At 34.8% G+C, this 27009-nt stretch overlaps 2 protein-coding genes across 3 annotated transcripts in view; one reads left to right on the forward strand and one right to left on the reverse strand.

Moving 5' to 3' along the window:
• Nucleotides 1–27009, reverse strand: part of trim105 (tripartite motif containing 105) — an 83749-nt gene that overhangs the window by 28147 nt on the left and 28593 nt on the right. The window lies entirely within an intron of this gene.
• Nucleotides 2817–23170, forward strand: npy7r (neuropeptide Y receptor Y7). Of its 2 annotated transcripts, XM_021481005.3 has the most exons (2): nt 2817–3101; nt 20591–23170. In XM_021481005.3, the coding sequence occupies exon 2, from the start codon at nt 20621–20623 to the stop codon at nt 21737–21739; it is 1119 nt and encodes a 372-aa protein (XP_021336680.1). In that variant the 5' UTR covers nt 2817–3101; nt 20591–20620; the 3' UTR covers nt 21740–23170.

The raw sequence follows: 27009 nt of genomic DNA on the forward strand, positions 1-27009 counted from the left end.
ACAAGTAAATCACAGGGTGAGAATGTGGTAAAATGTGGTAAAAACCAGACAAGGACTTATCTTTTTCTGAATTGCTTTTTAAATTTGTCGGTTAGGTTTAGGTTAGGGTGTTTACGGGTCGATCTATGCTTTTGAACATACTATTGGTTGGGTTTAAGGAAGGGGGAGGGTGGGTCAGTCGGTCAGTCAAACAGTCAGTCGACAGCGGCCTCTAGTAAATTTATGTGAGAACAGCAAGCGCGAATGGCGCTCCCGAGAAAAATTTGAGATCTCAAAAAGCATGCAGTGGCCTCTCATGGATTTGCGAAAACGAAAGCTGCAAACAAACATAGCTCATGAGACGTATTTGACAGTCTCCACAAATGTATATAAAGGTACATTTTCAGAATGAGCCTGGGTTGAAAAATGTTCTTAAAAATGTAAGCTTACAGTTACGATCTTCTGCTTCTATGATTGTCATCAAACTATTGTGATTGATTTTGAGAATAATTTACAGGTTGGTTTTGGGGGGTAGGAATTACTGTAGGTATGAATTACATTTTACAACATACAACATAGATGTTAATCCAGGATTGTACTATCCTTCGCAAAATCGCATATAGCACTGCATTTTATACCACCTGATACCACCTCATACCACTGCCATACAAAAAAACTATATAGTTCTTTAAAGGTTCTCTTGGTCTATTCATTTAGCTGGAGAAAATCAAAACAGCAGCATTAAAATACATTATTTCCTGAAAATATCCTGATGAAGGTCCTTGCCTTTTCACCCCCAAGGCCTTCCATAATGCAGGGCCCAATTTTTTACCTTATATTACGATTGATTTTGGGAATAATTTACAGGTTGGTTTATGGGGGTAGGAACTACTGTAGGTATGGATTACTTTTTCGAACAAAAATGATGTTCAAAGATCAAAATAAATGTTAATTGTACTATGCTTGGCAAAATCACATAGCAATAAAGCACTGCACCACCTAGCACCCCATGCTATGCCATACAAAAAAAAAAAAAAAAAAAGATTGTTTCTTTCAAGGTTCTCTTAGTCTATTTGTTTAGCTGGAGAAAATCGAAACAGCAGCTTAAAATGCATTATTTCCAGAAGATATCCTGATGAGTACTTTTTCTTTTCACCCCAAGGCCCTCCATAATGCAGGGCCCAATTTTTGACCTTATATTACAATTGATTTTGAAAATAATTTACAGGTTGGTTTATGCGTAGGAATTACAGTATGGATTATATTTTCAAACAAAAATTATGTTTAAGGAGCAACATAGATTTTAATCCAGAATTGTATAATCCTTGGCAAAATCACATAGCAATATAGCACTGCATGCTACACTACCTGATAGCACCCCATGCTATCACTGACATACAGAAAAATAATGAATAGGTTCCCTTTGTCTATTCATTTAGCTGGAAAATTAATTAAATTAAAATGGCAGCATTACAATACATTATATTTCCTGACATTATCCTGATGAAGCAACTTAGCCTTTTTGCCCCCAAGGCCTTCCATAATGCACAACCCAGTTTTTTTTTTAACTTATATCGAACTTATATTGAACTTATATTAATTTTGGGAACAATTTACAGGTTGGTTATTGGGGGTAGGAATAACTGTATGGACTACATTTTATAACATACAATAAAGATGATGATCCAGGATTGTACTATCTTTGGCAAAATCACATAGCAATATAGCACTGCATGCTATACTACCTGATAGCACCCCATGCTATACCACTGCCATACAAAAAAAAAGAATAGTGAGTAGTTTTTTCAAGGTTATCTTTATGTTTAGCTGGAAAAAAAATAAAACAGCAGCATTAAAATACATTATATTTCCTAAAGATATCCTGATGAAGGTCCTTATCCTTTTTGCCCCCAACGCCTTCCATAATGCAGGGCCCAATTTTTGACCTTAGAAAAGCATGAAAGTGAGAAACAGCTTCAAAACAGATTTTGCTGCAGTACATTTCCATACATAGCGATTAAATAACGAGAGTATAAAACCTTTCTACATACAGTACGTCCATTTGATAAATGTGTTTTAGCAACTTTAAATAAAGGTGCTGTATAGCCAACCAGATAGGGTTGGTATAGCACTTAAAGTGTCTCCCATATAATTACAAGCCCACTTTTAGTGGCATTTAGCGCCATCGTGTTGGAGTGGGAGCCTTGCACAAGTTAGGATGATCTTATCTGGAGGTCTGTGTCATTTAAAAAAATGAAAGCCCCTGCCTTACAAGCATAACGTGCTATCAGCAACATGTTACATCCAAATACGACAGAGGATGCTGTTTGGAAAAATGATTAATAAACACTCTCTGTCATTTGAGATGACATCATTGTAACAGCTGTAACACATCTGGGCACATGTTTGTTCAGCAGCGTCTCAGGTGTGATGTAGATCTCTGTACTGAGGTCAAAACCCCTCCAGAAACAAGCACCTGAATCGTCCACCCACAAATCTACTTAGCACACATTAGTGTTGAGATAAACTGCACTCAGAAAATAAAAATCCTCCTGAAATGCATTGGTTATACTGCGCATTCTGATCACAGCCATCACTCATGCATTGTATGATGTCAGTTTGACAGTAGTGTCAGAATGATATAACACTCGGTCCTCCTCAAAGCATGTTATAATTGGAGGCTTACTGGATGGCATATGCATTACCGAAATAGAGCTACGCGTGTCATAACGATTCGGCTGTCAAGCCATCTACCCCAGATCTCAATGCACTGACAATCATTTGTCATTTGATTTGATGATTGCGTTGAAAAGCGTCACATTGCATGGACAGACCCCAGAGCAGTTCCTCCCACATAGCCTGCGTGCACGCTGAAGCACTCCTGCTCCTAAAGTTCATCTCCATCTATTGCCGGCGCTTTATGATTTAAAACGAAAAAAGTGCTTTTATTTTTTCCTCCACGGACATGGTTTTACTGTATCGGTGTTTTCTTCCAAGAATGAGCTGCTGATCCAGCAGGGAGAATAACGGCAAGCTGTCGCGTGCGTTGGGGATGCGCGAACTTTATAGCGCGTGCTGCGCTGTAAACCCCTTCATAATTGGGACCATATCTTACAAATAAGGTGAGTGGCTTTTAATGTTTTTAAGCGTTCTGAAATAATCAATGAGACTGAGAAATGCGGATTTCCAATTAAATATGGCACCTGGCAGGTGTCCGTATTAGGGCTGTCCAGAATACATAATTCAGAAAACATATGTAATTAATTCAATGGAAAGTGTAGTTTAAAAAAAACATAGATTTTTTTTTTGTGAATTATTATCGATATATTTAAATAAATATTATAATATTGATATTATATAAAAAATGAATACTTTTTTATACAATTACTATAAATTATCATTCATTTTTAATGCATTTCATTTTCCAGGTTTACCATATTGAAGTAATCATGTTGTTGTCTTAACTGATTAATTGTTACACCGCAATTAACTGAGTTAAATAAATAAATAATCCTCATAAATAATAAAATAAACGATTGTTAACTAAGTCCACTCGTAGATATAAATACTCTTTTGCATATGAGGGATTTTTCTACAAAAAACAATGTGAAAGCTTTCCATTGCACAATAAGGTTTCTTTAGATTCTTAAAAATGTTCCTCGCAGCTAGAACAATATGTTTTTTTTTTTAGCTATCCACTAAAAGGTTCTTTAAAGAAGAATATTTCTTTGTCTTTTGTATTACTGTAAAAATCCCTCTTTGAAACCTTTATTTTTAAGAGTGAAATCATATTTTTTGTAATGGCTGTGTGTGTTCATTGCTAGCTGAGAAATGCATTTCTACATATATGTCAACAGGAATCATTTGCCAGAATTGATTGCTTATATTTTGTCCCAAAGCTTTAATGAAATCCCAGAAGAGTGTGTGTTGGTTGCATTCGAGTTCAATAAATTCGTCTTCCTGTCATTCCTATTCAACATCCTGTGGGACGTGGCCAATTCAATTCAAAACTCCAATTCATGAACTGAACAGAAGCCAGTTCTTAAATTTTGGATTCTGCTCTCTCTTGGCGTGCCATTTCAGGGATAGTTCACACAAAATGAATATTTAATCACTATTTACTCGAGTGGTTCCAAACCTTGGTTCCAAACCTTTATAACTTTCTGTATTCTGTTCAACACTAAAGACGATATTCTGAAGCAAGCTGAAAACCTAACCATTGACTTCCAGGAAAAACAAATAGTGGTGTGCAGCTTTCTTCAAAAAATCTTGGTTGTGTGTGTGTTCAACAGAAACCAAATTATTTGCCAAATTAACCAATTAACCAAATTAACCAATTGCCAAATTAACCATTGTGTGTTTACGAAACCCAAAGAGCATCAATCCTAAAATTAGATCATTAAATTGGATCATTTTCTTGTTTACATTACACGCAGTTCCTCAGTTCCATAGTAACAGACATACAATCATTCATCATCTGATTGCATTAGTTGGACGAGTATCTGGAACACTAAAGAGCAGTTTTCATGATGAGTTAGCACAGCGTTAATGGGGCTTCCAAGAGCTCTTGAGTTGGATGAACAGCATCCCAGCAGAACATCATAATGCCAGCAAAGCTGAACCACGAGGGTCACAATCAACAGACCCTGTAACCTATTTATGTTGATTCCTCGTTACACATATGCACAAAGCAATTCTGAAGTGTGGGTTTTTTTCAGCCTTTTCCACTTTAGAATGCAGTTTGTAGATTGATTCGCAAGAACAGAGCACTTTATATGATTTGAAACACAATAGAATTGAGGAAAGATAATAAGATTTCTAGTTCTGGTCGTGATTTTTTATTTATTGTTTTAGTAAGTGACTGGACTGTCATAGTCACCACATAGTCCAAATCAATGAGCCCAGAAAAGAAAGGTCATGTGTCTTAAGGGATTTGCCCTTTTGATGAATAGTGTCTCGCATTCATGCATGTGTCTCTGGAGGACAAACTCTAAAATCTGTGAGACGTGAACAGAAATGCTAAAGCACATGCTAAAGTAAATTAGCAATGTCTTTTTGACATTTGAAAGAAGTATTAATGTAAAATGTGTCCTTGTTTACATTGTTCCAGGGAAAATTATTTACATTATCATAATAAACAATAAACAAATGTTCATACGATTTTAGCAGTTGTTTCAGGTTAGTTATTGAAGAACATTTTAGTAGCAATTTCCACTGTTAGCTATTGCCTTATTAACCTCTAATTAATTAGATAGTGTGTTTATTAACACTCATAAAGAATGATCTTATTTTACATCCCTAATCCTACCCAATGTCTAATCCCAACTACTGCCATATACTAACTAATTAGCAGCAAATTTGTTTATTGAGCTAAAGGTTTTAGTTAATGGTTTAATAATGATAATGGAAGTAACAAAGTAAAGTGCGACCAGAAGAACTATTGATTTTCATGATCTAATCAATTTTCAATGGGTAAAATTAATTGATAAACTTTTAAGAAATTCGGGGGAAGGAAAACTGTAAATTTAATTGATGTTGACGTTAAAAAACTCAATCAAAATGGGGTAATGCTTAAAATACTTTAAGGTTCCAATAGTTAATGTACTTATTTAACATTAACTAACAAAAAAACGAATACATCAACTTGATCCCATGAGGAAACATAAGTGTTTTAAGTTTTTTCAGTGTATTGGCTTCAAACAAAAATGTACCATTTTATAGATGAGGCGTGGCACCCAACCCTGCCTCTAAACCCGACCGTCATTGGGTGATGAGCAAATCGTACTAAATTGTATGAGTTAGATAATACAAATTAGCCACTAAATTAAAATGTTACGAATTGCAGTGAGATTGCGTTGGATGCACAGTGTAACGTGAAGTGACGCTGGACAATAGAGTGAGGATCTTTTTGCAGGTTTTATTAAACAGAATGGTCAGACAAGCAATGGTTGTTCTTGTTATTAATATTAGTATTATTAATAATTTACTGATTAATATTACTATTATCTAATTTTCCACTGTTTGATTTATATTTATTAGATTTTTTTCTATTTTATTAAAATAGGCCTGCAAGTAGGTTATACAAATTAAGTAATGACATAATATGAACTTTAAAGTTCAAACAGGCTGCAAAAATCAGCAAAACAAAATCATTTGCATTATTTCCTAAATTAGTGCTTTATAATGAATGCTTTTAATAGGGGTTTACCTTTAACAGGTTTTTTAGACATTTAAATCCCTATTGATAGGATATCTATAAAATCCATGCTTCTAATATCAAAAATATTGTGGTCTTCAGAGTCACAGAAGACTATAGTATCCTTATTTTATTTTGTTTGTTTGTTTATTTATTTATTTATTGCATTGGATATATTGTCTGATGAAAGCCAACACCAATATTTCATTGCTTCATATTATTTCTGTCGTTTTAATAAAAGGGACAAAGCAAACATTCATAAAAAAAAAAAAGTTTTATTTCTAACTGGTTCATTTAGACTTACTGTAAAGCATAACTGTATGTATTTACTTCAGATACATACTCCACAATGATGGACAGTTTTATTACTGCTTGTGTAGGCTATTTAATTTGTCCGAGCACTGTCTGGGTTATATTGTGTGATGTATTGTACTGGCGCGCGTCGGTTTTTGAGTCTGTAACAGCCGCGTGGTCGAGATTGCGCTTCAGTCATAAGTCCATTCAGCATGATTCTGGGAAAATTGTGACATCTGATCACCCTTATGAGTGACTAAAACAAGGTTATTCAATATTCTGATTGGGCTACAGCCACTCCGAGCCCGAGTTTAGGACCGGTGTCACTATTTGTACTGAACAGCACTATTTGTTTTGAACAGCAGCGAACCGAAAGGAATACTTACATTAACAACGAGAGAAAAGCGTAATGCAAGGAGGCGTTTCCTGCGTCATAGCCCAAATTAATTCTTGAGCCAATCCAGGGCCCCTTTCTTCCATGGGCCCTAGCCCTTATGTCAATCTGGCCCTGGGCAGCATACAATGTAAACAAACTAAATAAAGCAAGGTCTAAACACAGAAGGCAAGGGAAAATGCGTCGTAATGTTTACAATCAGTTTACAAGACTCAACCTCGAGTGTCTCAAAGTGAGCTGTATCTGTGTGTGTAGTCAGTCCATAAGCAGCATCAGCTGTGGGAATGTAATCAATGGTGACTTAGAGCAGGTGTGTGTGTGTTGCATGACTGGATCTGTAGTTCATTTTGAGGAAGGATTGTAGTTCGTGTGAATGTTCTCTAGCGATCTATGCTGGTTAGATCGCTAGTGATAGTGACACACAGCATTTATTGATCATAGTTTAACATTAATAAATTTATTATTATATCCAAAGTGGTGCTTGTTTGTTAACTTAAGTTAACAAAAGTTAATAAGAACTAACAACAGTAAAAACATTATTATAATTTTTCTTGCTCATTCAAACTACTTATTTAAAATGAGCGTAAACTACATAATTCTTGATTCATTGGGACAACTTAATTTTTTATGTTCATGAATTGCTCTCCCCAGGAATATATATAGGGGTACGTAATCAGAATGAGCCTGGGTTGCTCCAGTTTTGTGACATAATCTAAAGTGGCATCTATTTATGCTTTGTAAATCCCTTATAAATGAAAATTTAAGGGTCAGTTAAATTCTAAACAGGAGAAAATAAAATAAACAACATTATTCATTTCTATTCATTTGAAGATACACAAATAAAACTATCAAATAAAAAATAAATCTGTGTAAATAAAATGACCGTACAGTTTAAACATCGCTAAATAATATTTTCATGTTGTATTGCAATATATTGTTCAATTATTATATTGTTGTTGTTTTATGCAATGTTATGTTGTATTTTGACACTTCTGTTATTTAGAAATGTTTGAACTTTACTGTACTGTACTGAGCCTCTGATTGTAATTCATAAGGGATTTACAAAGCATAAATAGTCCTCACTTTAGACTTGGTCACACAACTGGATGAAGTTGAGTTAATAAAGCATTTATTAATATACATAGTAACCAATGCCTGAATAATAAAATATACAAATGTTGATTTAAATAGTTTATTAATTACTTACTAACTCATACTAAATCACCCTAAAAGCCCCCAACTACAAATGGTTTGTAAATAATGCAATAATGAATTTAGTAATGAACAGTTAATATGTAACAAACTATAAAAATACAGTAATTAAGCACATTATACATGTGCTTACAAGTCAGCAATACAACATTTGTAACTTCAGTGAAAAAGAACACATGAAAAGAACCTATATAAACGTATATTTTTTAATATAGGTTTTGATATAGGTTTTTGAGATATGTGACATATAAAATTTTTAGTTTTCCTATATTATATGTACATATATGTTCACCCATATGTTAGTAAAATTATAAAAATACATAGCTGCTAGACAACATAATTTAAAAGAAATAGTTTTTTTTTATTTACTTAATCATATAGTACAAGGCATAAATATAGTACAAGAGCAAAAATAAAACAAAAAACAGAAAAAACTAAATAAAAAAAAAAAAACCTGACAAACCGTTTTGTTATACATTTCCTTCTTTTCCACTATCTTCATACAATAATTCACTTTGTAAATGTTTCAGGAAAATGTGTAGACATCATAGCTTTCCATCTCTTCTCACTTATTTGCCATAGTTAAATTCCATAACATGCCAATTACATACCATAACAGTTCAATTCCATAACATGCCAATTACATACCAAATTCAAGTGGCACATACAAGTTTTTTGCATTTTTTTTAGTTATTGTCTTGATAATAGAAAATATGAGCTAGGCAAGCCATCATGTATGACAGTTGCCAAAGTGAAATATGAGCTATATAGGAGACATCATGTATGAACAAAGGGCTTATATGTGGTTATAAAGAAGCAACAGGAGACATATTTGGCCTGTACATGCACATATATTCACCCCAACTTTGCATATATGCGGCATAAATACACATATATACATTGTATATATTATTATATATGTGCATATATACTACATATAGGTTTCACATATGCACATACATCCTCATATAGGTTCTTTCCACGTAGGACTGCTTACTTACATCTATTAATGTAGAGTTAATGATCAACAAATAATAAATTCATTATTTGCTAATGCTTATAAGATGATTCATAGTGTGTTAGTATTATAAAGTGTTTCCCACTTTGGTTTAAGTAAGAATTCACATCGTTTACTATTGGTTTATATCCTGCCTATTGTTAAGATATTGATTATTAGCACTTATAAAGTATGATCTTAATTTACATCCCTACCCAATACCTAAACTCAATAACTAACCTTACTAACTATTAATCATAGATATATACACTAGATATCGCATAGGGACCCTGAGCATGCATCAATAGCGCCGCCATATTTGTACAGTGCTCCTAGGACAAGTGTCATTCAACAGCACTAGTCAAGACAGTGTTACGACGTGAAGATGCTGGACTTTAGGGCTGTCTACGGGTGTAGTAACGAGCAAACAAAGAAAACAAAGCACAAAGGCAGAACAGCAGAACATTTCATAAGTATGATTAAGTTCTTTATGTTTTTGTATGTTATGAACTTTTGTGCTAAACAGGTAACGTTGTTGATGATAATACAGTCACTTACTGCATTCATCATTAGGCAAAGTAGCACCAACTCAAACTAAAACACTCGGCTTATGCTAGTTTTGTTGAATAAAATCAGCAAACAATGCAAAACAACGAGATGCTGCGCTGCCAGAAACACAGTCGCTCCCTCTGTCAGTATGAGAAGTGAAAGCAGAAGAGGAGGTGTGTTTCAGGACATGATTAGATCAAATTTAACAGAGAGGGTGGATAGTACATCTTCATACGCACAAACACAAGCTTTTTGTCAGGAATACCTGTGCGATCTTATCCATCAATGTAGAAAAGTGATGATAAGTTCTGGAATTTTTAAAAAATTGCATACCGACCTCCGGGAAAACTCCCGATCATAGATATATGTTTATATGTGTAAGTCTCTGGCTCTGGATGGCCACAGTCCTCCACTGCAGCTTGGTCCAACATTCATTTCAAAAGAGAGCTACCCTGTACTACCCTGTACTAAAATGGCAGCTCTATTGACGCATTCCTTCTAATAGACAACAACAGGGTAGGCAACATCTAATGTATATATCTATGACTATTAATAAGCAGCTATTTAGCTAAAAGTGTTAGCTTTTGGTTTGTCAAAAGCATAAATTGCGGTAACACTTTTTTAATGGTCCTTTTCCTGAATTTAAGTTACATTGCAACTAATTCTCGTTAGTTAAAATTAGTAGATTTTTAGGTTAAGCTTAGGGTTGGGTTAGTGTAAGTTGATATGTACTTGCAAAGTTTCTTATAGTCAGTTATATATCTGTTGAAGGAGCCGTATAAAAGATGCCTAAATTCCACATTAAAAATAAAGTATGACCATTTTTATTAATAAAATTGGAAAAGATGAATAAATACTGTAATAAATTGCTAATTATTTGTTCTTTTTAGCAAATATTAACTGATCTTTCTTTTAAAGTGTGACCCAAAATAGTGACTACAAAGCCAAGCAGGAAAATACATTTATTTTTATGGCCAAAATCCTTTTGTACTCACCTTCAAGAAAGCTTGTGGATACTTCTAACAAATGGAGGCAATCTTTCTTAGTTGTGAAGAACAATAGAAGCACACCCATCAGCTAAAAACAATATAACAACCTAGTTTGCTTTTTTAATTCGATGCGCCCCGAAAGATTGAGTGTCCTGCAGAAACTGTGTCATCTCTGGCGGAGGAAAGTGTTTTTGTTTTCAGGCTCTAAATGACCCAAGATGTCAAGGTCTTTATTGGCAATTTTCTGTTTTCCCTTGAGCAGAAAGCCGTCCATACAGTTTGTGTCATATAATCAGCTTAAATGACAATATCGTCACTTTTAAATGTGCTCATGAGCTCAAATCGTTCTGGAAAAAAAAGAAAGAAAAAGAGCTCTGCATTGTCTTGCTTTGAGCAGGCTATAAATTGGATTTTAATGAAGCTCTATCCATCTCTTATGAGCAGGAAAAGGCCTCGTTAACCTTTTTGTAATTAAATATGCTTCAATATTCTGCTAGCAAAATCACCACGATAGCCAAGCGTTAAATGGATATTATATCAAGTGTTTATGCGATTTAATGCTTCAATTGAACGTGATAAAAAAATGACAAAGACGGCTGTGTTTGTGTGAGCTGTGTAAAATGAGCGTATCTCAGCTAAAAAGATTAATTCGGTTACATTTTTCAATCTAATCCAATCTCGCATTATCTAACTCTCAGTTATATCCCTTCCAGTGTTGTAATGATATATAATCGCTCACGCTCAGCAGAATGAAGAATATTCTACATATTTCATCAGGTGTTCATGCATGCAAGAGTGTGTGTGCGGCTTGAGCATGACTCGCATTTATTCCAACAGAGCGCATGCACAAAAAAAGAAATGAAGACATCATTTAGATATCGTCTAGAAATGCCTCCACGCTGAGAATGAGTTCTCTTATGTTCATTTATAATTGAACATGTGCAATGAAATGTGAACCACTGAATGTCACGAAATCTCATTGCACATGTTTTCAGAACAAAGTTTTCTTTACAATCAATAAAGTGGCTCCAGCAGACTATTTAGAGACTTAAGTGTCGTCTTCTCTTTTCTTTTAGTAATGACCCATTATGCTAATATTAATGCATCGTTACAGGAAACACACTTTTCTAGGAAAACAGCCCAGATATGTTGGGAGTCTTATTTTACATCCTTAATCCTATACCCTAAACCCATTTACTACCTTACCAACTAATTAGCAGCAAATTAGTTAATGGTTTATTAATATAGAAATAATTATATGTAAAATAAATTGAATTCCTTTTTATGATCAAATACATTTTCAATGGATAAAATTAAAAAAAATTTTTTTACATGATTGGGGGAAGAAAAAAGGTGAATTCCATTATTGTTGATGTTAAAAAGTTTAATTAAAATGGGGTAACGCTTAAAAATACAATACAGTTTGATTAGTTAATTGTATTGTGGAACTTCTTATTTCAACATTGACTAATTTATTATTAACTTCAAAGTTGTGCTTGTACTTTATAGAAATACTGTTCATAAAATGGCTAATTGGCGAAGCAGTGGAGCAGTAGGTAGTGCTGTTGCCTCACAGCAAAAAGGTCGCTGGGTCGATCCTCCGCTCAGTTGGTGTTTCTGTGTGGAGTCAGCATGTTCTCCCTGCGTTCGTGTGGGTTTCCTCCGGATGCTCTGGTTTCCCTCACAGTCCAAAGACATGCGATACAGGTGAATTGGGTAGGCTAAATTGTCCATAGTGTATGAGTGTGTGAATGAGTGTTTGTGGATGTTTTCCAGAGATGGGAAGGGCTGGAAGAGCATCCGCTGCGTAAAAACATGCTGGATAAGTTAGTGGTTCATTCCGCTGTGGTGACCCCAGATTAATAAAGGGACTAAGCCGACAAGAAAATGAATGAATGAAAATGGTTAATAAACTTTAGACACAATGTTTAACATTTATTGACTTATTTTGCTATCTAACAAAAATTGCACCAGAAACCCAAATGGATGTGTAGAGTTATAGGATTCCCATTTGTGCTCTTGTGCAACATACACTATTAATAATTTTCTGTAAAAATCTACAGTAACTTTGTAACGAAGGGTCTGACACAGAGGGATCCATTTGCAGTATATTTATTAAACAGAGTTTAATAAAGAGCACACAGATGTTACTAGTGCGAACTCACATCAAACACAGTTGTATTAAATCGATAGGCTGGCGGCAGACAAACACAGGGTGATAAAGCAGGCATGGGTCAGAGGCAGGTGGCTAGAATCAAAGTCAGTATTCAGACTGGGTTCAAGACAGGCGGCAGGCAAGACAAGGTTGATATACAGTCCGGGTTAGCAACGGGGAAAGCAGGCAAGGAGTAGAAACACTCTGTAGTGTTTGCAGGCGCAGAACAAGACTTCGCAATGATGTGTGTGTGTGTGTGTGTGTTGATCAAGGGTATGTGCTGCAGGTGTGTGGCAATTAGTGTCTGAGCATGACGTAATGTCAGGAGTCCGGTGATGATCTCTGCTGGTCAGCGAGGGGAATGACTGGGACCGAGTTGGTGACAAACTTATTATAAATGATTTACTCAAATACTGTATTTACATTTACAGCACCATTCATCTTGCTGTATTTTAGTATAGTTTCTATATTAAACATAGAGAATTGTTTACGATGCAAGTTTAAAATATAGTAACATACTTCTTAACTGTCATACAGTAAAATACAGCTATTACAGTTAATTAACTTTAAATTCACTTGCTCATTTCCTTAATTGCCCTAATTAACGTAGCTTAAACAATTAATTGTGGGATTTGTAGTTATAGTATTGTGTTTGATATGCTAAGTTAAAGATACACTGTGAAAAATATTAAGCCAGTACAACAACAACAAAAAACATTACATTCTTGTTCGCTCAACTTTTAAAACCATCAGCTGCACTGACCTAAAACTAGTTTTCAGCAATACAAAAATAAAACATTTGGGTTAACGCAAGATTATTGCTTTTCTGGAGAGTGAACTACTTTGTAACAAAACTTTATAAATTGTAACTGGTTCCTCTGTTTGAACTATAGTTTGAGCATTAATTTGTCATTTAATTATTACAGGATTTTACTGAGTTGTTCCTGAAAATGAAATATCAAATACATTTGATCTCTCATTTGAGAATGCATTTTGATTTATCTTTTGTTTCAGCATTTCATTTATGAATTGGGTAGTTGCTTGGGGCATTTGATTTGTCTTTTTAATTTTGTTAGGAACAAACTTCCTCATGGATACATAACAGTTAAATACAAATTAATAGTCCACATGAACCAAGCTTCTTTTTTTTTTTTTTTTTTTTTTGTTAGAGCAAACAAGGTAAATGCGAGATAGAAATTTACATTAAAAGTCTTTCTGCAGCTGCCCCAGTCAAAAAAAAAAAAAAAAGAAATTACAAGTGATAATAAATAATAATTTCAGATTACATTAACAGTAGTATTTGTAGTTTATAATAATGACTTTAAGATTATAATTGGAGTTACAATTATTTTTGTCATTGTTGTTAGGGTTAGAAATACTGTAACCTCTATTCTTTTGTAAAGTCTGAGATTAGCTCAACCTAAAGTAACAAGTTGGCAGCAGCTTTTTGTTTTGAATGAGCTTGCAAAGTTTAGCTCACAAAACTAATTTTACTAATTTAATAAAGAGAATTGTGATTTAGGTCAAGTAAACCTGTTAAATGTGGTCATTCAAACATTTAACTTTTCAGAATTTTGTAATTTTCCCCCAAGTTGGATTTTTTTTTTTTTTTTTTTAACAGTGTTTATTTTACAACCCTAATTCCAAAAAGTGTGCGTGTATGATGTCATATTTTGATACAGGGGGAGAGAAAAAAAAAAAAAAAAAAAACCACAAAATACTGTGAACATAACATTTTTACAAGTTAAACTTTTGCCCTGTCTGACTTACAACATGAATTAACAATACAGTACACGGTAGTTGTCAGGTTGTCGGTGTAAATGACCCAAAAGCAGAGTTGTCAAAACATTATTAAATATTAAAGGCAAAAATAAAGAAACTCAACTCACTGAGAAACAGAACATGTCCAGAATAATCAGTCAACAAACAGAGGAGTGGCCAAAAGGCAACAGCGTCAGGACCAGGAGAGAATAATCTGACAAAATTGACAAAATACGAAGAGCCGAATAAGAAAAGAGCTAAAATTAATTCTGTTAAAGTAAGCATTTCAGCCCAGGACTGACAATCATAGACTTAGGTCAAAGAAGTCGTGTCAGGATATCATCACTGGACAAAGTACACCAGACCAGCACTCAGTGGTACAAAGCCAACATTCTAGCACCAAGAGAAGCAAAGCACACTCAGATATAAGACCAGCAATCAACAGAAATGAAAGACAGGTGGGAGTAAACGAGTGGCTGTACTGACTGCCAAAGACAAACAGCTGTGGGTAGTCACAATGAAGACAGAGAACACATGGAAAGCTGTCAAAAGGGAAAGATAAAAACACTGTCTGAAAAGAGAGGAAGCATAGTTCAAACCTGGGTTCTGACAATGGTTGTTTAAATAGGTTTTTTTTTCCAGAAAAATCAACAGAAAGGGTTATAATACATACACTTGAATAGTTCAGAAATAAAAATAACTTCTCCCTTTTTAATTGAATCTTATTAAATATGTTAGGAATGCATAATATTGAATTTTGCCAGTATTTTCAACTCCTTTTGGCTGAGCTGAATGTGATGTCCGTCTTGTTTGTGTGTTATGACAAGTGTTCATTTAAAGGTTTTTTTATGGAGTCAGGGCTGAAATTTTGGTGGCACGATGGTGCAGTGGGTAGCAGTCACCTCACAGCAAGAAGGTTGCTGATTTGAACCTCAGCTGGGTCAGTTGGCATTTCTGTGTGGAGTTTTCATGTTCTCCCCGAGTTTGCATGGGATTCCTCTGGGTGCTCCGGTTTCCCTCACAAGTACAAAGACACGTGCTATAGGTAAAATGGGTAAGCTAAATTGTCTGTTGTGAATGTGTGTATGTCCTGGTTCTCCAGGTTGGGGGAGCGTTGAGCTAATGACCCACCTCGTAAAAATTAGATGTTACAAAACACCAACATGGTGCGGCTAATTATCAACTTCAATATAAACAGCCCTGGAAGTAAGCAATGTTTGAGATTTTTTTCCCCTATAAATGTTAGTCTCGTAATAAATTAAAATCAGATTAGTGATTTATGACTCTAGACAAAACAAAATTCTCTTTATGTGCTGTTGGGGATGTTTTCAGCCACTCTGGGGTGATTTAAAGTCTTAATCTGGCTACAACTTTCTTTGTTTCAGTAAATGGAATGATTTTTGGTGACAAATCTTGTTTTGAAACATTTGGGGAAAATGCTTTGAAATTGAGCAAAAATTAATTCAAGAGTCCATAATTATTTGGTGTTATTGCTTTGCGATAATCAAAAAATGTTAATATAATGGAAGTCAATGGGACAAAAACAGCCACAAACATCACGAAAGGATAATAAATTTGAACAGCACACAAGGGTTAATTATCATAAGTGTAACAGCAGGCTCTGAACATTCATCATGGATCAGGCACTATAGGACGCAACCAGAAGCCGATTGAGAATGATATCATAGAGAAAAAGATCTATATGATTGATGTCATGTCACAGTCCATAATCAATCCTCTTTTCATATATTCTGACTAATATGCCGAACATGACTAAGCATGACAAAACTCTTATTTTTGTCTTTATACTATAGTTGGTAGAGGACTTGAAATAGTTGTGATTAAGCATTTTTGACAAAAAATGATAAAATATTCCTGCTTTGCTTGCAGAAAACCCTAATCCAGTGGTCACCAAACTTGTTCCTGGAGGGCTGATGTCCTGCAGATTTAAGCTCCAGCCCTAATCAAACACACCTAAACAAGCTAATCAAGCTCTTACTTGGTATACTTGAATCATCCAGGCAGGTGTGTTGAAGCAAGTTGGAGCTAAACCCTGCAGAGACACCGGCCTCCAGGACCGAGATTGGTGACCCCTGCCCTAATCTATTAGTTTACCTGCATATTGTAGACTTGTGTCAAAACTACAAAAAGGCCTTTAAGTTTGAAAGAACTTTAAAGTGTTCAGAGAAATCATACTTTTGAACAAAAAAAGAACAAGTCAACAAGAATTAACAAATCACAAATTCCTTTTCTGTTTCATGTCAGGTTGTAGATTTGAGCTCAGATTGAGCAACTGATTTGTACAAGAAACTAAGCACCAAGTATGAATATACAGCCCACAGTCATTTTGATATTCAAAGTATTATCACCTGGCCAGAATTTTGAGAATGCATAAAAAATAGATTTTAATGCAACAGAAGCTCACAAAACACAGTAAAGCTACAAATTTCAGGGATTTATAAGTAATCAGCAAGATTTTAAAATGTCTAAATTTCTAATAAAGAGCAAATACAGTGTTGAGAGAACCAGGCTAATATGATCATAATACCTGGTTTTAATAAGCACTATAGTCATGCATTCTTTTACCAGTTTTTTTTATTTATTTATTTATTATTATTAGACCTGCAGGGCAACCAATCAGTAAAACATTACAAAAATCTAGCCTTGAGATTATGTGTTAATTAGATCTTCTGCATTGGGTATTGAGAACATATGTTGTCTAGATGAAATGAAGTTTAGCAGATGCTGCAGACTGGCCTATAAATTACAGACTGCTGTCTAGCTAAGACTGGATAAACTAAATTGGCCATAGTGTATGTGTAAATGAGTGTGTATGGATGTTTCCCAGTACTGGGTGCAGCTGGAAGGGCATCCGCTGTGTAAAACTTTTGCTGGATAAGTTGACGACTCCTGAGAAAAATTAATCAATAAATCATCACCTTAGAATTATAAGGTTCTATCTGACATTTTTTGTCAAAATTAATGACATATTCTTATTAAATGACAACCTATTAACATTATGGGATGTTTTTTTATAAGTTGTTTACATTTTAAGACATTTTATTTACAAAAACAAATATTACACACATACTGTTTGCTATGGAATGCAAAAACTTTGAAGCTCAATATCTCAGAATCATTCAGAACGCAGACAGAACCTTATAATTCCAAGGAGAAGAAATGTTTAGCTGGGATGGGTATCATTTAAATTTGATCAATAACGATACTGATAGTGCTTACCAATAACTATTCATATTAATACTGTTAAAAATACAAAAAGATGTGAAAGTATGTTGATAATTTGAAGTTATTTTGTTACTGTTGAAATTTACAGTAGTCTACAGTACTTTACAGTACAAATACTCAAGTAAACATGACCTATATGGTGTGTTTTGTTAATAGATGTTTAATTATGTTACCAGCTTTGTTCAGTGTTACACTACTGCATGTGTTGCATTTTACCTTGGTGTCAGTTAGCTTTGTTACATGAGCCCACATTCTTGATTGCTTTATAGCTACAATGACCATCTGCACATAAATGCAAGGATTTTACGCACATGCCAGTTGTCATACTTGTGATTCCAATACTGAAGGGTTCAGAGACAAAGCAGCCCGTGTATCATTAGCAGTCCGTTTTGACATGAAGCTTATCAGTAGTCTGGTATTGACCCAATTATATACACAGCCCAAAATAAATACAGTTTCTTGGTATTCATCCCTGCATCTAGTCCCAATTTCTCGACTGATGACAAAGATTTTTAACAGAACATTAGTCAAGAGTGAGTATTATTATGCAGTATTATAGTTTTGAAGCATAAATTTTAAAAGCCAACAGTCAACTTCATCTGATGAATTGAGTGTAGTTAACTCAAAATTGACTGAAAGTTAAATCTACTCATTTGAAAAGAGTTTTAAACTCAGTGTTGAAAGTAATGAGTTAATTGAATACCTTATTACTTCAACTTAAATGGAGTAAGTTGACAGTACTCATATAGATTAGTTTAACTCAAATGGTTTGTAGCAATCAGTTTCCTCAAACGGTCTGAGTTGCCTTAACATATTGGGTTTTACAATACTCAGCTGGTTTGAGTTCTCTTCATTTCTTGGGTATTACTGTGCTCAAAATTGCTTTGTTTGTTCAAATAGATTAAGTTCACTGGATTAGTTTTTGAACTTAAATGGTTTGTTGCAATTGGTTTCCTCAAATGGTTTGAGTTACCTTAACTTTTTGGGTTTACAGTGTATAATCTAAAACTGTGTTTAGTAGAAAGAAGTTGCTAATCATTCATTTTTTTATATCCACTCTGTGTGTTTTTATTTGAAATGTTTCATTAGGCTTTGCGAAAATACAGTATCTCTGATTATTGTCAGAATCCGCCTTGAGGTATTCCATATTAGTGTTGGGGTGACACATTACAAACAATCTAATGTGAGTTATGTAATCAGATTTTTTTTCAAGTAACTAGTATAGTAGCACATTACTTTTTTCCAAGAAAACATGAGTTAATTTTTCCTATACTGACTGACAGATCTCCTAATACCATTTAAAGAGAATTCAGTCGTAAATTTAGAGTTTTTTTGTGTGATGAAAAATGTGATGCTTAATGTTCTGCTTAAATGTGAATGTATTTATTCATCTCACTTCCAAAAAAAAAAACAGATTCAATATCCCTCACTACCCTTAAAATGAAAAAAAAAAAAAACAATGAAATGCAAACTCTGGAAATTCTTTGCTTAAGGGTGTTTTCTGTCCTGCATCCTGAATTATTCACTTCGCAAGCATTTTGCTTTTGGCATATTTTTCTAAAATATATTTTTTCTTTTTTATATTATAACAAACAAGCAAGCCCAGCACTTTTTAGGGAAAATGAATACACAATTAATGTTACTTATTACTTTACTTAAAAAGTAAATCATATTTAATCACTCTTTAAGAAGCAAGATTGTAATACATTACACAATATATATATATATATATATATATATATATATATATATATATATATATATATATATATATATATATATATATATATATATATATATATATAAATATAAATATATATATACACACATCTGCTGTGTAAAACATATGCTGGATAAGTTGGCTGTTCATTCCACTGTAGTGACCCCTAATGAATAAAGGCACTAAGGAAGGAAGGAAAATAAATGAATGATTAAAAATTATTTTCTCTAAGGCCGTACTCACACTATCTACAGCTGCCTCGAAAACGGCCAAAGCACGCTTGTTCTCCCTCCCGTCTCCCCTGACGGCCCACACTCACACTACAATCGGGCCTGGGCACGCTTATGCATCGATGCTTTGCTGTTCAGTAAGCACTCTCGCTCAGCACAGAGGAGATTTCTCTAGTTATATCGTTTCAGTAGTTTGATGTGCAGTGACATGCAGTCAAATATTTCGCCAAACAGTCCTTAGGGATGCGGTGACACAGTCAGATATTTCGCCAAACAGATCCGTCACTTTTACCGCTCATAAACAATCATAAAGCCCTCGTGCTGCAGGAATGAGGAGGTTTGCTGAAGGTGCACAGCTGTCGTGCAGTGTGGAGTTTGCGTCTTTAATAATCTAGGGCAGTTTGTGTTCATTGAACAGTAAGAATGATTATTAAATCCATATGAAACAGTCCCTTTCAGTTTCGGGCTTTATATAACGATATAACTAGACAAATCTCCACTGTGCTGAGGGAGAGCGCTCACTGAACAGCGCAGCATCGATGACGTAAGCGCGCCAAGGCCCGATTGTAATGTGAGTGGGGGCTGTCGGGGGAGACGGGAGGGGGGACAAGCGTGCTTTGGCCCGGTTCGAGGCAACTGTACATAGTGTGAGTACGACCTAAGACTGCTCCTTGAACTTCTGACCGTTTTGACGCCTTCATATAAGCCTGTTCAGATAGATAAAGACAAATGACTTTGTTAAAATTGTTGAAAACCAGTCTTGTTCCAGAATTTTCAATCAGTGAAAGTATACATGCAATTATACTAAAATAATTTGATTAAGATTTCAAGCAAGAATGTTATTTTTTTTTCTTTTTTCTTTTGGCAGGTACATGCATGTCCTTGCTACCGGGTTAACATGGGCCAATCAGATCAAGTCAATGGATCAGAGGACACAGTCCTCCATGATGGGAATCAAGAGACCAGCCTGGGAAATGACAGCGTCAACACTTACAAACCAGCCTTTGTGGATGACATCACCAAGCACCTAAGTGTTCAAATATCGCTCATATTAGCTTATTCACTGATAATCCTGCTAGGACTCGTGGGTAACACTCTGGTCATTTACATGATCATTCTTTACAGAAACATGCGCACCGTCACCAACTATTTTATCGCCAATCTGGCCCTGGCTGACCTGATGGTGGACACAGTGTGTTTGCCTTTCACCTTGGTTTACACATTGTTGGATGAATGGAAATTTGGAGCAGTCATGTGTCACATGGTGCCTTATAGCCAAGCTCTCAGTGTTCACGTTTCCATTCTCACCCTTACCATTATTGCTCTGGAGCGCTACAGGTGTATTGTTTTCCATCTTGGTCAGCGACTCAATCGCTGCACTAGCTTTATTATCATTGGCCTGACTTGGGCATTCGCTGCCATACTGGCTGGCCCACTGGCCATTTTCCGAGAGTATCGATACGAGGAAATCCCTTACATCGACTTACGAATTGCGGTTTGCTCTGAGAAATGGCCGAATGGCACAAATCGGGATGCGGTCATTTACAGTCTATCGATGCTTCTCCTGCAGTATGTGGTCCCTTTGGCCATCATCAGTTATGCTTACGTGTGCATTTGGATTAAACTGAAGAACCACGTCAGCCCTTCCAACCGCAACGATGGCATTGTCCGTCGGAAGAAGACCACCAAGATGTTGGCTCTAGTAGTCGTGGTCTTCGCAGTTTGCTGGCTCCCGTTCCACATGTTTCAGCTGGCCAGCGATCTTGACTTGATTCTCAAGTTCAAAGAGTACAAACTGATTTATACCTTGTTTCACATTGTGGCGATGTGCTCAACTTTCGTCAATCCGCTGCTCTATGGCTGGATGAACCAGAATTATAGGAACGGCTTCCTCATGTTCTTCCGCTGTGAGCACAAACCAGACTCAATCTACCCTGATGGCTCCTTCAGGACTCGATCATTGAGAGGGATGATTGTGAACGGGTACAATGATGGTCAGCCTGCGGCAGCTGTCTGATCATGAAGATAGAGTCTTTCTCGGTCTGGTGGAGCTTGATTGTTGCACAGTATATAATCCAACAGGGGACAATGGGGCTAAAGTCTGCTCTAAACCACTGCATGGAACATAAACTTAATGTAGCACTTTCCTAATCCTCCATGATTTAGTATATAAGTGTGGAAATTTATTTGGATGATCCTTGACATATTCCAGTCCTAATTTAATCTAATATTCATGAAACGGGTATTTGTTCGAGCTCAGTAGAACAGCAGTTTTGAAATAACTGAAGAATATGTAAAGGTTTGGTACACTCTTAGAAATAAAGGTACGAGAGCTGTCACTGATGCAGTAACTTTTCAGATGGTACTCGCTTTTACTTCTTATGTAATAAAATGTACGCTTGACATACTTTTATGTACCTTTAAAGTGATAGTTTAACCAAATATGAAAATTCTGCCATCATTTACTCACTTTTTCAAACCTTTATTGATTTATTTAGTCATTTGAACACAAAAGATGATATTTTAAAGAAAGCTGAAGACCGGTAACCATTGGCTTCCGCATTGTTTTTCCTACTATTAACAAGTCAATAGTTACAGGTTTTCAGCTTTCATCAAAATATCTCCAGAATAAAAAAACTCATAAATGTTTGGAACCACTTGAAGTTTGTAAATTTTAGATAGATTTTCATATTTGGGTAAAATCTCTCCTTATAAGCTCTTGTGTACCTTTATTTCTGAGTGTGTGTGGGGTAAAAAGGACCCTGCTGTTGGGGCTAAAGGCACAATAACTGACAAGATTATGAATACACTATTGAATTCAGATGGCTATTATTAGTTATTAACATTGGTGTCCACCATAGAGATAATCTACTTGGGCTTCCAATATAGAGATAATCAATCACCACTATGATAAGGGAACCAACATGTTTCAAACTATGTTACACTCTCCAAATATCGAAAGGCCTATAGAGAAGTGTTAAAAATGTATATATTTTTTTAAATAATTACCTCATCATGTATTCTTTCTTGTGTAGTTTTAAACATTCATGAGTTTCCTTCTTCTGTTGAGTGTTGGTTGCTGGCACTCATTAACTTCCATAGTAGGAAAAAATATGATGAAAGTCACTGGGTGCCAGCTACCAGAATTTTTAAAAATAACATCTATTGTGTTAAACAGAAGAAAGAAAGTCAAATATTTTTGAACAAGTGGAGGGTGAGTAAATGATGATGGAACTTTCATTTTGGGGTGAACTATCCCTTTAAACAAGTGCATATAGTGTACAATAAGTACATTGTATAAGGGTACCAGCTATATTTAAGTGTTTCGTCTATTTTAATAGTTTAATTAGTTTTGGATGCCCTTTAAATATAGTGTATGGTTTAATTTATTATAAAACTGAAAAAATTATTCTGACAGTCATTAAACAACAAAGCAAAAACATAAAAATGAATTAAATGCAGTTCAACTGAAGTCATTATTTTGAACAAGTCCTTCTAGTAAAGTATTTGTATCAATACTGAAAGCTCTTTGCCCCAAGCTCAAGCCCACCTCAAACTACTTTAATGATTTATTTTTCTCAGAAAATGTGCTGATTATGTAGTAATCAGTAAAAACATCCATTATATATTTTCTGATAGGCAGTCAAAAGCAAATTTTCCTTAAATGGTTAGTTCATGCTAAAATGGTAATTCTGTTATTATACTGACCCTGTCATTCCAATTATCGGAGACCTTTGTTTCTCTACAGAACACAAATTAAGATATTTCAGATTAAATTCGAGAGCTCCCTCATCTTCTATAGCAAGGGTCCTAAAACATTCAAAGTTCAGAAAAGAAACCAAAGACATAGTCAAAACATTCCTTGAGGCTTCAGTGGTTCAATCTGTAATCATATGAAGCTTCGAAATTTCTACATTTTTAAAAAAATATATATATTTTTTTTCTTTTCTGCATCAGGGGTGCGTTTCCAAAAACCATTGTTAGCCCACTAAGGTCACAAGTTGCATTGTTACAAACATAGTTAATTGATTTGCCATTTACTAAATTCATTGTTCCAATGAACATTCGCAATCTCCGTCGCAAGCTTGTAATGTGAGTGGGGGCTAGTTAGAAGCATAGTTCCTGGCTGTGTTCTATTCCCAGTTACCCCCCTATGCCCTATTCCTTTCGAACATTCCAACATTCAAACTTGGAATGATTAAAAAAAAAAAACAACATTAAGGTCCTCTCTCTCAGGTGTAATTTGCTTTCAAAGTATTTTTACAGTTCAGTTTTAGCGATCTTCATTTTGACAATTATGATCCCTTCACAGTGCACTTACATTAAATGACATTTTAAATGCAGCCGTAGCTCATAACAAAAGCTATAGGTGACTTATTATTTAAAATCAGAATTTAGGTTATTTCTCCAAAGCTTATAAAAACAAAAATACATAGCATATGTTAATGCATTTAATTTATAGTAGATTATTTTTTAAGAAATGTGTCTGTAGCCCACTGTATATGACATGGGCCTGTTGGTTAGAACATTTCTGCAGTGGTTTGAATGTCACATTGTAAAATGCAAGGTGGAGTAGCGGGTAGCACAATCGTCACACAGCAAGACGGTTGCTGGTTCTAGTCCCGGCTGGGTCAATTGGCTTTTCTGTGTGGAGTTTGGATGACCTCCCATGTTTGTGTGAGTTTCCTCCGGGTGCTCTGGTTTCCCCCACAAGTCCAAAGACATGTGGTATAGGTGATTTTTTTAAATAGCCTATCTTAATAAATAGCCTACTGTAAATTACAACCATTAACAATTTATATGATTTATATGAGATTAAAATACATGTTACCTAGTTCATGTTTTAAAATGGAATATGGAATATTCTCAATAATATTTGTAAAGGAAACATAGGTCCTATGTGTGCAGTTTACAAATATTTTAATTAATATGAAAACAAGCGCTTGTTTTTACCAAAACTAATATTGAATTTTTTTATACGTGTGCATAAAAATAAATTTATGCATAAAACAATTTATTTTGCATAGTATGGGCTTTTTCTCTAAAGAGAGTTTAGAGCATCATTATGGGCGTTTCATGTTATAACTAATGTGATTCAAACGATGGATCTGCAACAAAGCAACTATGGTTTTGGGAAAAACTCATCACTCACTTGCCAAACAATGCATCGCACTAATAGTTTAGCCGCGAGTTATGTCGTTGTTTAGGAAACGCACTTCAAGATAGTGTATGCGTTTACTATGGCTAACATTACATATTGTCATTAGAGTCAGCAGAGCGACACTTGTGGTAGTAAACATACACTTTTGGTTGCTTTGAAGGTTTTAGAAACATTTCTGTATATAATGGATGAGAGAGTTCTCAAATTTCATCCAAATTTTCTTAATTTAAGGTCTCAAGGAATTGCAACAACATCAGGGTCAGTAAATAATTGCAGAATTGTACAGTTTGGATAAAGTAATCCTTTAAAGGTATAGTACCATAAAAAGATGTGTTGTTTATTTTCTCACATTTTTTCATATGTGCTGACTTTTTTTGTAAACTTTCAAACAGTCCTTAGCATGTTCACGACAATTTGAAGCACAAACTTTCATAATTATCAATTTATTATGTATTTACATAATATAATATGTATCTGTGCTGTGTATATTTATGTGTTTTATATAAATATAAAAATATGAATTGTAAATTAATATATTGGGGGGGGGGGTTGTTTTTGTATTTCATGTAAGTTTGTATTTACAAATAAAGAGTTTGGATGCAAAAACGAAAACGTCTAAATGCTGTCTGAAATGTTCTTCAGAAATTTTACCAGGCTCCTGTGTGTAGGTTCAGAAAATTTCACTTTCATGGCCAAAAATAGGTTATTTTCATGATCTGTAAATTGAAATAACTCTTTTCAAAACATTTCAGAAGGCACTTAGAACGTTTTGCATCTAAACTCTTCATATGTGTAATAATTGGTCACAGTTTATTAATTAAGTTACATGCCAACTAAATCTCATTAGATTATAAGCAGACTGTTAGTTTGTGGTTAGGTTTAGGGTTACTGTAAGTTGACATGTACATGATGCATAGTTTCTTGTTGTCAGTTAAATGTTTGTTGAAGTAACAGTATCAACAGATACTAAGCAGACAGTCTACTAATACTCAAATGGACCATCAAAATAAAGCCTTACCTAATAAATATGCACAGCACACACATATACAATATCATGTAAATACACATTTTCTGTGAAATCCGTGAAAAGTCATTTCATAGATTAAGGATAAGCACAAGTGATTACATTTTGATTGTCAATAACAACAACGACTATTTTGTGGATTGTTAGAAGCCACAGTTATTGATTTTGTTTTGCTCGTTTTTTTTTTTTTACTCTCAAAGTGCCTGAAGCAGCTAACTATCATTTTATAAATTGCAGAGGACCACTGTTCCACAGTTTCAGCTAAAAAAAAAAAGTCCACTAAAAAATATAAGTCACCTACAGCTAATTTAAATGTTCCTTTTAAATTGTCTCTTTAGCCCCATTTTAGCCCCATTGTCTCTTTAGCCCCATTTTAAACCACCTATTCATTTTGCTTCACAAAATAATGGGCATTTCATCAAACTCTTATTATCTTATCCCTGTTTTTACAAGTTTAATTCCACAAGTGGTTCCCATTTACCAGCATCCAAACATGTGGAGAAGATTTCTCCATTCTGCCTGCATGCAGCCTAAATGCTGCTGATGCTGTCGAAACATTTTCAAAGCCAATCACCTAAGCTGTAAATTGCATGTGACATATTACATTTACGACCTGGAGAAAGGCATCCGTCAGCATTCCCGTTCATCTCACAGCACTCTCCTGAATGCATCCAGGACCCACTAGAAGTGCATGATTTAAAATCTGCCATCATGGGACCACAGAGTAATAATCACTAATCACTATGGGCTCTTAAAATAAGATGTCATTACAACTCTGATTGGCTGATGGCACCAAAAGAGCACACAATCCCAAACCCTTCACTAGTGAGCTGTTACATAAAGTCCATTTCCTGCTTTAAAAGCCCTCCAAAAAAACACCCCTTGCACCGTTGAAAGAGATATGTTGATATATGTTGCACTTCTAATATATATAGATGTCTAAATTGTCAACATACATGGCAAATTTTGAATGGCTGTCATTGTTTTATGTAAAGCTGGTGCCTGAGCTAGACTAACCTAGATCCCATTAAAATGCTTTCATGTATTGCATTGTGGGATACAGTGTAATCCGATGTGCTTTGTTGTATAATGCACATTTTGG

Source organism: Danio rerio, chromosome 14 (genome assembly GCF_049306965.1).
Source record: "Danio rerio strain Tuebingen ecotype United States chromosome 14, GRCz12tu, whole genome shotgun sequence".
In the NCBI taxonomy this organism is placed as follows: domain Eukaryota; kingdom Metazoa; phylum Chordata; class Actinopteri; order Cypriniformes; family Danionidae; genus Danio; species Danio rerio.

What these genes read in the sequence shown, in the direction of transcription:
- npy7r (XM_021481005.3), top strand. Translation starts at nt 20,621, where the DNA reads ATGGGCCAATCAGATCAAGTCAATGGATCAGAGGACACAGTCCTCCAT.